Raw genomic sequence first — 15,240 nt, forward strand, 5'->3', positions numbered from 1 at the left:
CCACTTCTGCCGGCGTACCAACCTAATGTACAAGTGAACAACAAGTGGGTGATCAGCTAAGAACCCATGACCCATGTGATACCGCAATGATTGGCCCAATCACAATGGCGAGGGGGCAATGTCATGGCAATTTAATATCTAGATGCATGTAAGCATTAAAGCATGTTGTTTAATTAATAATTATTAATTGACATATTGTTACTATTACCTTTTACCATATTTTTATGTCTATAATATGTCCAATATATTGCTATCTTCGACACACAAATTTATAACAATTATTTCTGGAATAATTTGGAATTTTGGAGGGTTTAGAATGTTTAGACTAAAGAGTGCATATTCTTTGACATCATGAGGCAAGTGTATATAGATAATTGTTTACATGAGCTGTTTGATTTAAATTATATTATCTATATTATTTTATAAATTTTAATGTTTTCATAATTCAATCATATTATCGTGTGTAGATTGGAGGAGGATTGCAATCACCCCCCCCCCCCCTCAAAGAATGATCTGGACTCTGAAATCTAAAAGTATTGTTATTAATTAAAATTATTTAAATTCCAGTTTCTAAAATTCACAAAGCACTTAGTGACTTTTGAACAAAGTACAGCACTTGTGGTACTGGCAATGACTTCACACACTAATGAAAATAAACTAAACACTGTAATTATAGTAAAATAGATTTGTTTTTATAATTACAAAATATTTTATATTGTATATATAAATTTTAATAATGTATACATTGTAATTTTGTTTTATACACAATTACTTTTTTTGTGTGAAAATATAAAATACAAAAACTTTAAAATACAACTTATCTACTAAACATATTGTAAATAATACATTTTTAATTGACTAGATACAACTTCTAGACAACCTTTGTTTATAGTCGTTTTGATATTAAAATACAATTTTGGTGAAAAATATTGATATTTTATATACATAGTATAGAAACCATAAGTTAATATAACAGATAAAATCTAGAAGTCTTACACGTTATCTTGCTCTAGGAACACACCAAATTGTTGGATTTGTTTTATCATCAGTCTTGCAATGCTGTGTTGTAACAAAAACCCAATTACGTTTCAAACTGTTTGTATATGGCAGTTACATATGTCATAACTAAGTTCCAGTCTGGACGTTCTTGAGATATCATATCATTGATGTTCTAAAATAAACATATGCAATTGTATTGTTTAATAGAAATATCTTTTGTATTAAATGCTAATTTCTAATACAATCATATTAGTAATATATTAAAATTTGATTTAGATGTTTTCAACTACCTATTGTATAAGTTTCATTAATATAATAATACTGTATTTTATCAAATATACTTTTTTTTCTAAAAGAACAACTTATGGTTTATGAACAATTAATTCTGAAAATATTTTAAATCTTCTTTAGAAAAAATATTAATTTTTATTCTGAACTATTTAGATATAATAATTAAAAACTATATAAAACTTATTATAATTTTTAAGATTTAAAAAAATAAAATTGCTCACAATTATTCATTTGTAACTCAAGTATACTTAAAAAGAGAAATTAATTATATAATTATTAATTTAATAAATATATTTTTTTTTTTAATGTAAAGATGTTTAAATAATATAAAAGTACACTTAAACAGTAGAATTTTGGTTTTTTTTTTTATATATATAAATAAGTGTACAATACTTACTAATGTTGTTGGTATACCAATTGATTCAGCAGCTTCAAATGCAACAGTAAAATTACGTCTTGTTTCGGCTGTTGTTAATTCAGAATATGGAATTTGATCAGGTAAATAAGTATGCAGTAAAGCACATAAGGCTAGTCCGTCATTCCACGAACTACTAAAATTTGTAATGTCTATGTTTGGATAGCCTATTGTTCTATTTTGACACCACTTAAGTAAAGCATTACGCTTTGAACCACCATTTTTTACTAATGCTTGAAGAGGATCACGACGTTCAGCTAAAATAAATAAAAATATTTTTTTAAACTAGATTTAAAGTATTTTAAAATATATAATCAATAATATTATTGTGTAATACTTATGTAATTATTCAAAAAAAAAAACTTTTATTTTAAAAACAAATTGTTAGCATGAAAGATTTAACATAAAATTATTATGGATATATTTTATTATTTAATAATACAAAATTACGTGTTTCAATTGTTCCTCCAAGACGAGCAAATGTGTCTATGTTGCGTGACGAAGAAAGAATTGATCCATTCGAACGATAGTCATCATTTTGACACTTTTTGATTGGATCTAAGTATACAAGTTATGTCACATATTAAATTAAATCAGGAAAAACAAATTTAACTGTATTACCAGTTTCTTCACATGCAGACATCATATTATTGTCTGCTGAGAGACAGTTTTGTTCTCTAAGTGGAGCTTTGAATTCACCATCTCTTGGTAACTTATTTAAATGTTCATTTTCATTTTGCCCCACTAATCCATTTAAACTTGATGTTGAATTGCTTCTGGTAAATTCAGCTTAAATTAAAATATAAGATTTTTAACATGATGATAATAAAACTGAATTTAATATGAACATAATACCAAATAACAATAATAAACAAAAAATACCAGTTTTTGCTTGTTTGGTAGCATTTTCAATACTTTCAATCAATGTTTTAACGGATAGTTGGCTATCTTGGCGGGAAAGTTTAGAATGACTACTACGACGACTTATCTCATGCCCAATAATAACTGGATTAAGAATGGAATTAGCACTACATGATAAAGCTCTAGGCTTATCCATATCTATACAGTTGAAAATAATAATTAGAATATGTGCCTCATTCATAAACATAATTTAGCACAGCTCTTAGAAGAAAAAAAAGTAAATAAAAGATAATGCATTGTTTAAAGCAAGGATATTATGAGTACAACAGTATAGGAATAGGGGCTGAGGAAAATTTTATCAGAAAAAGATTAGCAATGGGAATGTTGCTTAAATAAGATATATGTGTATTTTAATGATAAAATTAATTACTTACGTTTTAATTTATCAAGTTGAGCTTCTAATGTTTTTACTTTTTCACGAAGTCTTTTATTTTCTGTTATAATTTGTTCCATATCTTTTTCTACAATTTCTTTATAATCGTTGGCAACTCGAACAGTTGTTAATAAATCTTCTTTGAATTGGTGCCATTCTTTTCTCTATATTATAAAGAACAGTTAGAAAAATAAATCATAATCAAATAACTATTAGTAGAAACAAAGAATGTATTAATTACTTCAGAATGCATTTCAGATTTTTCTTCTTCAAGAGCCTTACGAACATTAGCTAAACACATTTGAGTTTCAGATAATACATCTGCTAGTTGCCTTTTTTCTTCAACATATTTCTGACATAAGCTTTGTGCTTCTGATTCTGCTTCTTTAGCTGATTTTAATTCAGATGTTAATGATGCAACTTCTTCATGCCATTTGTCTCTTTGCCATTGTAGGTCTATAAGTGCTGATTTAGCATTGTTACTCGCTACAGTATATTGTTCATTAGAATTTGCTAATTGTTCTTTAAGCCGATCAATTTCACAAAATGCTCGTTGCACGCGCTCTTGCATAGATGCTAACTGACTCTCTAAATTATCTTTTTCACGCCTTGCATGATTTAACAACTCATCTAATTCAGATTTGTCACCTAATTTGTCTCTTTCTGCTTCTAATTCTTCAATCTAATATATAAAATAAAAGTTTGAAAATAAAACTTCATAGTACATGCTTATTACTATATTATATTAATTTCAAATAAATATAATAACATACCTTTGCTCTAGCATTGTCTAATAACATGAGATTTCGATTAATTTCAATATTTTTTGAAGATATCTCTTCTTTAGCAAAAGCAAGCTGTTCGTCAAACTGTTTGACTTCAGCACTTTTGCTATCAACAGTAGATTCTAAAAACCTAACCCTTTCTAAAAGTTGATTGGCTTTTTTTGTTTCATTATCTAATGTTCGCCTAGATTCGTTTGCATCAGAAATGAGCCCTTCTTGCTTAGTTAACCAAGCCTCACGTTCTGCCTGCCCACTTTTCAGCAATTCCACTAATTTTTCTTCTCGTTCAGTAACAGATGATGGAGGATTAGAACCAGGTACCAGAAATAATCCTTGTAATGCATCAACTTTGGTACGAGCATCTTCTAATTTTTCTGTTTGTTGACATAATGACTCCAACAACACACCTTTCTCCTTACCCAAACGTTCATTATCATGTTGGAGATCGTAAAGTTGTGACTGAAGGTCAGCTAATTCTTGCAGCGTTGCTTGCAATTCTTCATTAGTACTAAAAAATATATTAATAATTATTGATAAACTTGTAAATAAACTAATTAAATATGACATAATGAATTTATCAATGAATAATTAATATTTACCTATAATGGGTTTCTTCCATTTGTACAATTCTATCCTGTAAGCATGCCAAAGACACCTCACTTACAGAACTAGAATTCTTATCCCAGTCATGCGTGTCTAATAACTCCTAATAACAAAAATAAGTTACTAAGTTATTTGGTAAAAATAAATCCTTCGCCGATAATAACCTGACTAGCTGAATTTGGAGGAGCTATAGAAGCAGGAGCTGAACTTGGATATCTTCGCCGATCATCTACTTTATTATTAGATATGGATGCACATGGCAAAACATTATGAGCACTTTCAATATGCATTGCTAGGTTTCGTTCAGCTACATCTCTTTGTTCCTATGAAAAATATAAATAAATATTAACTGTTATCAATCATTCACATTTAACACTGTTATTTAAATTGTTCTTTATAAATGCAATGTAGGTAAATTGATTTATATTATTGACATTATAGGTATTGAATTTAAATTTGAAAATGACAATTTTTCATCTCCAATTTTACAAACAAAATTATGCCAACAATGACATTAAAATATTCACTCATGGCACAAAAATTTGCATGTTCACAATAACGTAGAGTACCTACCTACTTATTTGTATTCTAAAGTTATAGTTTTTCACTTTTTTAGCAAGAATATTGTAATAATACATTCTAGTATTGTATGTTTACCTTCAATAGTCCAACTTCTAGACGCAGCTTTTCTAACTCTTCAATGTACCCGGACACATTACTGGGCTGCTCGATTGTGTTGGTCGGACACAAACCGACAGCCGTAGCGCCACGGCTGCCCATAGCTTCTCTTTGCAGTTCTTGTTGCTGCTGTTGATGTTGTTGTTTCTGATGCTGCTGTTGAAGTTTTTCCGTTTCTTGAGGTAGTTTGTTGTTTGGCGGGAAAACAGCTGATTCCATTGTCACTGGGGGTTGCTGATAGGACCTCACCCCCTCAGAAGGGCTACCCTGGTTGTGGTTCCGGCGGAAAAGCGATATGAATTTCATCACGCGCATGTATTGTACACGTAAACTTCTTGAATAAAAATAGATGTACCAATAGATACCTACCTAATCAAATTACACAATAAAAATAAAAAAATGTAATTCTTTGACGATTCATTAACTGAAGCGCTTTGCAACGTTAATTTGTGTTTTTTTTTCATCGGGCTTTCACAACAAATGTTAATCGAACACTTACAATAGCACAAATTAAAAACACAAACGAATCATATTCATAATAAGACGCCCGAAGACGAACGAGCATGCAAAATTCCGATAGGAAAACTAGTCACTAGTGTAAGAGAAAAAACAAAGATAATAAAATAACCGGTTAACAGGTGTTTTAAGAAAGAGAATAGTCACAACACTGAACTAAAACCTTTACTGATAACGACGAATAACACTTACCAAATATATAAAATATATATATAATTTATAAATATCTGTGCTCACAACATAACTCACAAGCACGAAGTATTATCGCAGGCTATATAAAAATATTTATATAGTCATAGACCATAGTCATAGAACAATAGTCATAGTCATAGTTATATAGTCTGTGGTATTATTGTATTAATGTATTATACTATTATATAGTATCTTAAATCGTGCTCACAAGTCATAATACGTCTAAATAGTAAATAGGTACACACTATAAATTATAGAGTACCTATAGGGCTATAGATGATGAGTGATGACTGATGAGTAACAAATGACATAATAAAATGTGATTATGGTATACCTGCTATGGTCTATGATAGTATGATGCATGTGGGCATTGATTATCTTAGCTTAAACACACAGATTTAACAGATATATAAAAATACTTTTTATATACTATCTGTGCTTGGACCGGCCCTCAAATACTTCCAATGAATTATTGGAATTCAATTATTATATTATTATTATATTATTATATTATTAAAATTAAGAACAATTACAATTTGGAACTGGAAATAGACTAATTACAGCCATCATTATTAGGTATAAGTCGTAGGAGTACGGTACACGGCGTAGATATCTACGAACTACGAAGCCTACTTCCGTATTGAGTAACTTTTTTAGGATATCAAGTTTAAGAAATATCCAAACATATTTATAATACGAATACAATTATTACAATATTAACATAACATATTATTAATTATATATTTATAATTTTAATAGGTGGGCTGGTGTGGCGTGGTGATCTCGGCGGATCGATGAATGTATCTATTGATTTTACAATGATCTGTGATTTTATTATTATTATAAATTGTTTTTTGTCTACCATCACTAATAGTATAATAACTAAAATGCTTAATTTTCTACTTCCGCATTTTAATTTTCATAATAGGTATACTATTTTCATTACATATTTTAGTATTTGATACCTGCAATGACTGGATTGTAGATTCAGTTTCGTATTGCTCCCGTTGTATTTTTATAATGAACTTCTGCAGACTAATGAGAATGTGGGATCAGGATGTGACAACAGTTAGCAATAAGTGTTACATTTTTCTATACAATCTAAGAAATTATTTTTGGCCCCTTCCTAAAGGGAGCCGTTGTACCTATAACACGTTTTCTTAAAATTTTTTATTCTAAAAAATATATTTTTTAAATTTCATTTTTCTATAAGTTATAGATGTACTAAAATTTGGTATTTTAAAACACGTATACCCAAATGGCCAAAATGTCAAATCGAAATGTAAAAATGATATTAATAAATATTAATTACAAATACTATCCAACGACCAACAACGGATATAAGTATATAACAATGATTTTAATTTAAAAATATATTTTAGTAATTTGTTCTAGAATCAATGGTATAAATTACAACACAAATTACCTATTTTGTTTTATATTACCTACCTAACTAAATAAATATTAATAAAGTCATTGATTATAATATAGTAGGTACCTATACCTACCTATTAGTTATTATTAGTACTTATTACCTAATTAGTAATTAGTAATTTTAGTAAAGGTACTCTTATAAAAATGCGAAAAACAAATTGATTTGGTAGGTATAGGAAAATGTATAATATACTGTAGTTATTATACTAATGTAGCCTATAGGTAATATATAGTAATTAGTAGGGCTCGGATTTTGTAGCAAATGCTTCTTTTGAGGGAAGTGTGATAGAAAGATAATTCTTTTATATAAATACGTTCTAAATCGTTCTGATTTTAATGAAATAAACTTTTTTTTGTTTTTTTCCATAAAATCTGCTTTTTATTGCTTTTCCCCTATTTGGTTATTTTTTCTTGATTTTTATATATTTTTCTTGAAAACTTAGCTTATTTCTATGTATATTATACGTCTTGGACTATATTAGTATTACCAGAAATTATAAAACCAGTGAAAAAACCAATAATAAATATATGACCTGTCGTTATTGTGCCGAAATAGTTTTATCCACAATTATCTATAGTTGTATTTACGACTCAAGGAAAGAGAAAATTATCTGAATTATACCTACGTATTTTTATAGCACGTGCTAATACTTTAGTTGGCCGGTAAATATCAATCGACAATCCGTGAGGTATAAACGTATGGTGTTCTAAATAATTTCTTTAATTGTCAAAATGCCAAAAGTTAAAAATTTAAATTTAAAATTAAAAAAAATAGGTATTGTGTTAGAAGCAAAACAAAAGTTAGAGGAAGCTAATGGCGAAGTAGCGAAATTGATTTTAGAAAAGTGCAATCGTGTTTTTTCAAAAAATAATGGATGGGCAGAACTTCAAAAAGTCAATAGTATTCATAGGTTGACGTGGAAAGGTCTTTTTCTATGTATAAAAATATATTAGCACCCAATAGAATGAGTTTCAATGAAAGTAACTTGACTAAATATATGGTTGTGAATTCCTTTTTTAATATTTAATTTTATGTGTAATTGAAATTTGCTTTTTTAGAATTAAATTAATAAATGCTTTTTTTGGCTACTTAAAATGCTTTTTTAAGGATTTATTTTGCTACAAAATCCGAGCCCTAGTAATTAGTGAGTAGTGACTGCAGCTAGTTCCTACCCATTTAATATTTATGAATTTAAATTTGGATATTTGTTATAGTAGCCCTCAAAAACTAATGACTTCAACTTTCAAGTATATCTACTTCACAATAGTTATAATTATTATTATTTTGGATTCCGAGCCGAGCGATGAATGTATTGATTTTAAAATGATGTGTGAGTTTTTATTAATTCTTTTTTTTGTCTGTTCTCGCACGGGGCAGAAAAAAATTCATCACACCGGTAAACATAACATACTTTCACGTGTCCAAAACCTTGATTCGATATAATATTTTATTGAGATTTAGTACGTAACAAAAAAGTTATTACTATAAAAATTTGAACATTTTATAAATTTTTAACTGCAAAATAATTTTTTTGATTTTAATTTGATACATTTTTTCAAAATTTTAAATTGAAGTTTGTAAAAAAAAAATTGTACCTAGCTATGAATTTTTAATATTTTTCAACTGCTTTAGTAACAATGAACAATCTATCAGAAGCCTTGAATTTTCATGCTTTTATATCCAAAAAATAACATTTTATTGACAATTATAGAAAAATAAATTGAAAACAATTGAAAATGTCCACAAACAGCTAAAAAAGAGTCAACATGTTTTGAAAATGTTATCAAATATGGGAATATTGTTATACATAAAATGGTCTAAATTTCATGTATCTACAGTTATTCGTAACATTTGAATTACACATTATTACAAATTGCACATTTTTGTAATGTTTACGCCTTTTGTCAAAATTCGAACTTTTAATGCTTATAAAAAAATTATGACTACCTATGTTAATTGATATTATAATATTATATTTTTTTATTCGTTTCTATGATGATAAACAAAGCGTTAGAAATTAAAATTCCGTTTTTAACGGTTTTTTGTAATTTGTTGGTAGCTTTTGTATATGTAGCCAATTTAGGGGCACACACCAGGGTCGGCATTATACGATTTTGACGGGGGGGGGGGGGGGGGAGAGAGTGATAAAGTATTTTCCGACTGAAATATAATTTATGCCGACTGTAAAAATGTCGACCCGTAATTTCTTAAAACAAACTATGTGAAGTACCTATAAAAATTCCTGGTTTTTCTGTATAATAGGTTATAATATATCTATATATTAAAAAACATAATTAAAAAAAATTTAAAAAAATTGAACTAAAACATTTTGAACAGTTCTATGTATATAGTCTGTTATAATATTTGTTACTTGTATATCATACAGTCGCTAGTCGTACAGGTACAGGATTGTCAGGACTATTTTAAGCTCTAAAAAATTAAGTCGTATTCGGTGTTCTAATCTATTAATCAGTGCAATGGCGTAGGTAAGCCACCGTAGGTAAACCACCGCCGTGTAAAAGTGATCAGGAACATAATATATTAATATGCGTGCTTGCCAGGGGTTATTGTTTTTTAAGCTACCCAATTGGGCTGGTCGAAAATTTTACCCCCCTCTATTAAAGACTGAAATGACACCACTGACTGTAGTCTGTAATAATAACAATGTAGGCCTACCACCCACAGATAGGTGCTTGAGATAGCAATTAGCGATAGCATACCGATGGAAGACATTACTAAAAAAGTTACTATAGGTATTATATACGTACAGCAATCGGCAGTATTTTGATTTCTAAAACAGTTAACTCTTAAATTGTCAAGTGCGTATAGTCGAAGTCAGTGGGAATAAGGAAAACAAGGAGATCTACTTATCATAACTTGTAGACTAACACTATTGTGGAGTCAATAGTCATTGACAAAGCTAGTGTTATCCTCTGTGGCTCTGTAATTATCGATTTAGAAATCAAAATACTGCAGATTGCCGAGGACCCGTTCTCGCTTTTATTATTAAAATTATAACCTAAGAAAATCTAGGAAAACAGTTTTTAACAAGTCGTATTTCTGACAGCTCTCAGTTATTAAGAAAATGCCGACTGATAGTTACGAAAAATTTAAAGGGGGGGTGTGACGACCCACTATACCCCCATTGCCGCCGGCCCTGGCGCCCTCAGAAAATCAGCTCAGTGGGTGCAAAATTAAATTTATGTTGTACATAAATAGGTAGCCACATATTTACATTATTTTTTTTTTTATTTTATATATAGCTTCTAGTACACAACTATTAAAGCTCAACAATTATATAGTATGTGGATTGAGGATATATATATATGCGGACAATATTACGAGATAATTATAAATATCTAACATGATAACAATAGTATAAAATTACAAGCTGGGCTGTTTGCACAATATAAAGGTGTATAAATATAAAATATACATAATATGAAAAGTTATTTTATATTGTAATGGATTATGAGTGGTTTCTAAGAATTATCTATGGAGATAATTGTTTGTGTAAGACCACGGTTAGAAGGGAGATTAGGGGACCAATTAACAAATTTAGATTCGAAATAAATTGAGATAACGTTGTTGAAACGCTGTCTAGTGGAGAGTTATCTGAAACAGCGACTTCAGCATAACGTTTGGGCTGAGGTTGAGCATTAACTTCTTTGGCCACATTGAGCGGAGCCTTTGGAGATGTTTTTCGATTTTTCGTTGTGTTGGAACTCGGTGGTGGTTTCTTGTGAGACCGTTTGAGCAGTTTGTATGGCGGACATCCTTTAAAATTTTCAGTGTGTGCTCCGAGGCAGAGGGCACACTTGGCCAGTTATTCGCGCGGCTTACTGCAATCTGAGGTGAGGTGATCTAAGCCATATTTGTCGCAGCGGGGAGTATGTAAACAATACATAAACGTGTGCCCGTTGTGAAGCTCAATAGTGAAAAGTGACATACGTCGTTTGTTGGTCCTTTACGAACATTACGGACGGAAAAAACCAGTTCCGTTAGGGACGTCTCAATATCTTCAAATGAAGTGGAGTGGTGAAGGTAGCGTATGAATGCTACAATTGGACGCGTATGGTGCGTAGCAAACGTGTGAAATGACAGTTCGGACTCTATGAGATAATCCAAAATTAGCTTGTGATATTTGCAGTTTGGAGTAGTGATTTTTAAGAAGTCTTTGTATGAAGATTGAAGAAAGGGTGAACCCCTCTGACCCCACGATAGGGATAAGATCGCTTTTTAAGCCATTTAGGTTGGAAATGTTTTTGATGAATATAGGAGGTGACTTACGAGTATCCTCGTATGGAGACGGTCCCGACGGAGGTAAATGATCGACCGTGACCTCACCTTGGATAGTTGTTTGAGCTGAGACTGGTGGAGGGCTGAAGACTTTGGTTCTTGAAGCTGAATCCTCTGAGAGTGCGGCATATCTGTTTGGAGATATGAAGATTTTAGATTTTTTGTCGACGGCTTTGGGAGACGATGAAAGTGACGACGATGAAGACAGATTTCGTTTGTTTCGCGTGCGAGGCATGACTGGTTTTTATATATATAAAAACACTAACGCTTATATATTATTGAGAAATAATCATGAAAGGCGATAACGCTAATGAGCGCGATGCGTGTGTACGCTGCCACAGTCGACACAGCACTGATATTTACATTATTATACACTGATTTTTTTGTTAGTTAAAAAAATATCAGTGGGTGCAATAGCACCCCTTTCTGCGGGCACCCCCAGTAGCCATGTAGGTACACAATTTTATGATCAAATTAGACCAGATACAAATTACTATTTACATTTAATATTTTAAGTATCGAAGAGATATAATCAAATGCATTATTTATAAATTGAAAACCTACATAAAATAAATGTAGATACTTATATCAATAAGTACTATTATAATATAATAAATATACTTATATACCTAGTTATATACAATACTATTAGAGTAAATTATAAATGTGCGAATTGGCATCTCAGATATTTAATTTTAATTTTAATATGTATTTTAGATTTTTTAAAAGATTGATAAGTACCGCCACACGGTAATTTTTTAGTTGGTTACACTGAACTGAGTTGTTGAGGTTATAAATTGTTATCACTTTATCAATTCAATATTTTCCCTATTGTCAACACGATAACAATTGACATGTGTGTTTTGAAAAATCAAATTTAATTTTTAATATTTATATGTTTAATAGGTACCTATTATTTTAATATAATTCACTTAGTCGATATGGAATACGAATTCAAAGACAGAACAAAAGTGAAACGGCATCGAAAGCCAATTAATAGGACAACCAAACGAACTATAACTTTTGATGAAAAATCTAGAACGTAAGTATTGAAGTAATTATTTCAACTTGATGGTTTTTGAAGAATATAATAATACAAATTGCAGTTCTCATAAAACTCACACAGAACATGTTTGTGATGTGATTCCATTACCAGACAAATTTCTAAATAACAATATTGTACTTTAGAAGTGTATTATTTGTATTTATAGTTGCCATTAGTTTATTAGTTAACCTACCCATGTTTAATTAAAACTAAAATTCAATTTTTGATATTGTTAGAGATTTTTTGACTGGATTTCATAAAAGAAAGCTTGCACGAAAAAAGAAAGCCAAAGATGATTTTGAAAAGAAACTTAAAGAAGAAAAGAAAAGAATCAAAACTGAGGTAAAAATTTAAAATATATTAGTTTTAGATAAAACTTTCTTTTATTAATATCATTATTTTACATTATAGGCAAGAGAAACGTTTTTAAAATTGACTAATTCTCATCCGTTTATCCCAGAACCTCTTGATATGGTCACAAGAGAATATAATTTGGAAAATCATACAGTACAAATTTGTGATCTTTCAACAGATGAGATTGCAAAAAGTAATAATTGGATTGGATCAAATCAGGTATTAAAATGTACCAATGTACTCTAATGGTTTATGAAATAAGAACAATTGTGCTTATAAATGTATAGTTAAATTTTATTGTAAAGTATTATTATTTATTATCTATCTATGAAACATTTTCAGTGACATTGATTTTAGACAAATTTGATATTGAGTTTAACATAAACTACAGTAACTATTTAAACCAAACAGATATTTGTAGTTTGCCAAATTTATATGAAAATTCAGATTCTTATTTGAGACTATAATAAATAATAATATTATTAGAGAGTATAGTTGCAGTCGAAAAAATTATTGCTGACCATTGCAGTTGTTCTCCTAATTAGTTATTTTATTTATATATGTTCACATAATTGACATAAGCATATTTTTTCTTGTGCATAAATAAAAATAATATTATCCTCAACCCAAACTAAATGTTGTGCTTAGATTATTTCTGTAGTATGAACATCTGATATACCTTAAAATTGTTAGAGATCATTATTTGTGACAGCAACTTAATTATATAACATATTATATACATTGTACAATGTACATACATATTAAAACCATTGTGATAACTGATAATAGTCCAGTATGTGACCTACAAATATATTTTTGGCCCACACCATAATGTCATAATATCATGTCCAAAAAATATGAACATACATTAGGTACTTAAAATTAAAACATATAGGTATACAACATTAATAACACACTCGTGGCACGTCCTATTTAATTCTATAACATTTTAGAAGTTGTCAAAAATATTAATCTCTCTTTTCCAACAAACATTTTTCATTTTAACGTACTTATTTAAAATAGTTAAGGTTTAGTGGTAGGATCTGCACGACTGCACCATTCGTTTTTTATTTGTCAATCTACAGTTGAGGTGAAGAACCATTTTTAAAAATAAATAATAAAACTATGCTGTATAGATTCATCAGTTATTTGTATAGTTTTTCTACATTTTGGTTGTAGTCTCCTGTTTGTGGATTAATAAAAAATGTCTAGTGGTAGACAGCTTTGTAAAGGTGTCTATTTAATATTAATAGTATATACTGTTGACTGTTATTATCCCAAGTTGGATTTATTTATTTCTAGATCACACTTTTCGACAATAAAATATTTTACTAAAGTAGAAATATATAAATTAAATATTAGTTCTAATTTAATATACTTTACTATACAGCAAACAGTAAGTGGAGTAATGGACTAAAAATTGATTTCTAAGTTGCATATCAACAATTACTGCCATTGTAAAACCACATGTAACTTGAAAAATGATCCTTTCTTTAATGTTTAGTATACTGTACACATTTATTATTTATTTTTCATCTTTTTGCATATAATATATATTTTTTTTAGGTAATTTATGAAGATGACAAAGAAAAAAAAAATGAAGAGGATATTGATAAAACTAATGAAGAAGATGGTGCTGAAAATGTACCTGGCATGAGTTTCAGTTCAATAAAAGAAATAAAAAAGGCAATTAAAAAACAAGCATCTCAAACTGTACAAAACAGTAAAATATTTAAAATGAAAAACAAAATTGAACAAATTAAAGATAAAAAGAAAGCTAAAAGGAAGAAAATGTTAGAAACAAAAAGACAAAAATGGTTGAAAAAAAAAGGGAAAAAGATAAAAAAATGATTATATTACTAGTAGATTTATCTGGTTGGTTATGAAGGTATATTATGTATAAATTTAAAAATAAATAAAATATATACATTATTTATTATTATGTGTGGGTATTTTTTAATTTTAACAGACTACTAAAATTAATACAATTAATGCGAAAAGCTCATTTATGTTTTTCATATCCAGTGATTTAATTGTGAATATAGCATTTTGTTGACTGTCCAATAAAATTATAACAATAAGTTGTGTGTATTAAAAATATTATCTCAAGTGAAATGTGTATTAAATATTTGAATCCATAAATTATTATATTAAATGCAAGTATAATACCCATGTAACAATAGATATTTGATGGATAGTTACTACTTACTATGCATTACCTATAATACTATATGTACTATACTATATTTTTATTAAATAGTAAACACTAGATTTTTACATACAGGTTTGTGTATGTTGACTGTACTCAATATCACAAATATTACTAAATGTAAT

General features: G+C 29.0%; 2 protein-coding genes across 2 annotated transcripts; one reads left to right on the forward strand and one right to left on the reverse strand.

The window, feature by feature from the left end:
* Positions 1 to 647: 647 nt before the first annotated feature.
* On the reverse strand, positions 648 to 5,726 carry LOC132943676 (cytospin-A). The gene is made up of 11 exons (XM_061012718.1): positions 5,045 to 5,726; positions 4,552 to 4,710; positions 4,384 to 4,490; positions 3,773 to 4,292; positions 3,241 to 3,681; positions 3,001 to 3,163; positions 2,588 to 2,764; positions 2,327 to 2,494; positions 2,156 to 2,263; positions 1,688 to 1,962; positions 648 to 1,171 (listed from the first exon to the last, which is right to left on the reverse strand). The coding sequence occupies exons 1-11, from the start codon at positions 5,378 to 5,380 to the stop codon at positions 1,082 to 1,084; spliced, it is 2,544 nt and encodes an 847-aa protein (XP_060868701.1). The 5' UTR covers positions 5,381 to 5,726; the 3' UTR covers positions 648 to 1,081.
* A 6,620-nt stretch (positions 5,727 to 12,346) lies between these two features.
* On the forward strand, positions 12,347 to 14,848 carry LOC132942952 (nucleolar protein 12). Its single transcript, XM_061011674.1, has 4 exons — positions 12,347 to 12,549; positions 12,789 to 12,894; positions 12,964 to 13,125; positions 14,473 to 14,848. The coding sequence occupies exons 1-4, from the start codon at positions 12,449 to 12,451 to the stop codon at positions 14,755 to 14,757; spliced, it is 654 nt and encodes a 217-aa protein (XP_060867657.1). The 5' UTR covers positions 12,347 to 12,448; the 3' UTR covers positions 14,758 to 14,848.
* Positions 14,849 to 15,240: the final 392 nt, after the last annotated feature.

This window comes from Metopolophium dirhodum, chromosome 4 (assembly GCF_019925205.1).
Source record: "Metopolophium dirhodum isolate CAU chromosome 4, ASM1992520v1, whole genome shotgun sequence".
Lineage (NCBI taxonomy): Eukaryota > Metazoa > Arthropoda > Insecta > Hemiptera > Aphididae > Metopolophium > Metopolophium dirhodum.

Coding starts and splice junctions, on each gene's coding strand:
- LOC132942952 (XM_061011674.1), top strand. CDS start 12,449: ATGGAATACGAATTCAAAGACAGAACAAAAGTGAAACGGCATCGAAAG. Junction 12,895..12,963: donor AGAAAAGAATCAAAACTGAG/GTAAAAATTTAA, acceptor TTTACATTATAG/GCAAGAGAAACGTTTTTAAA. Junction 13,126..14,472: donor ATTGGATTGGATCAAATCAG/GTATTAAAATGT, acceptor TATTTTTTTTAG/GTAATTTATGAAGATGACAA.
- LOC132943676 (XM_061012718.1), bottom strand. CDS start 5,380: ATGCGCGTGATGAAATTCATATCGCTTTTCCGCCGGAACCACAACCAG. Junction 2,495..2,587: donor TACCAAACAAGCAAAAACTG/GTATTTTTTGTT, acceptor TTTTAATTTAAG/CTGAATTTACCAGAAGCAAT. Junction 2,264..2,326: donor GTCTGCATGTGAAGAAACTG/GTAATACAGTTA, acceptor TTGTATACTTAG/ATCCAATCAAAAAGTGTCAA.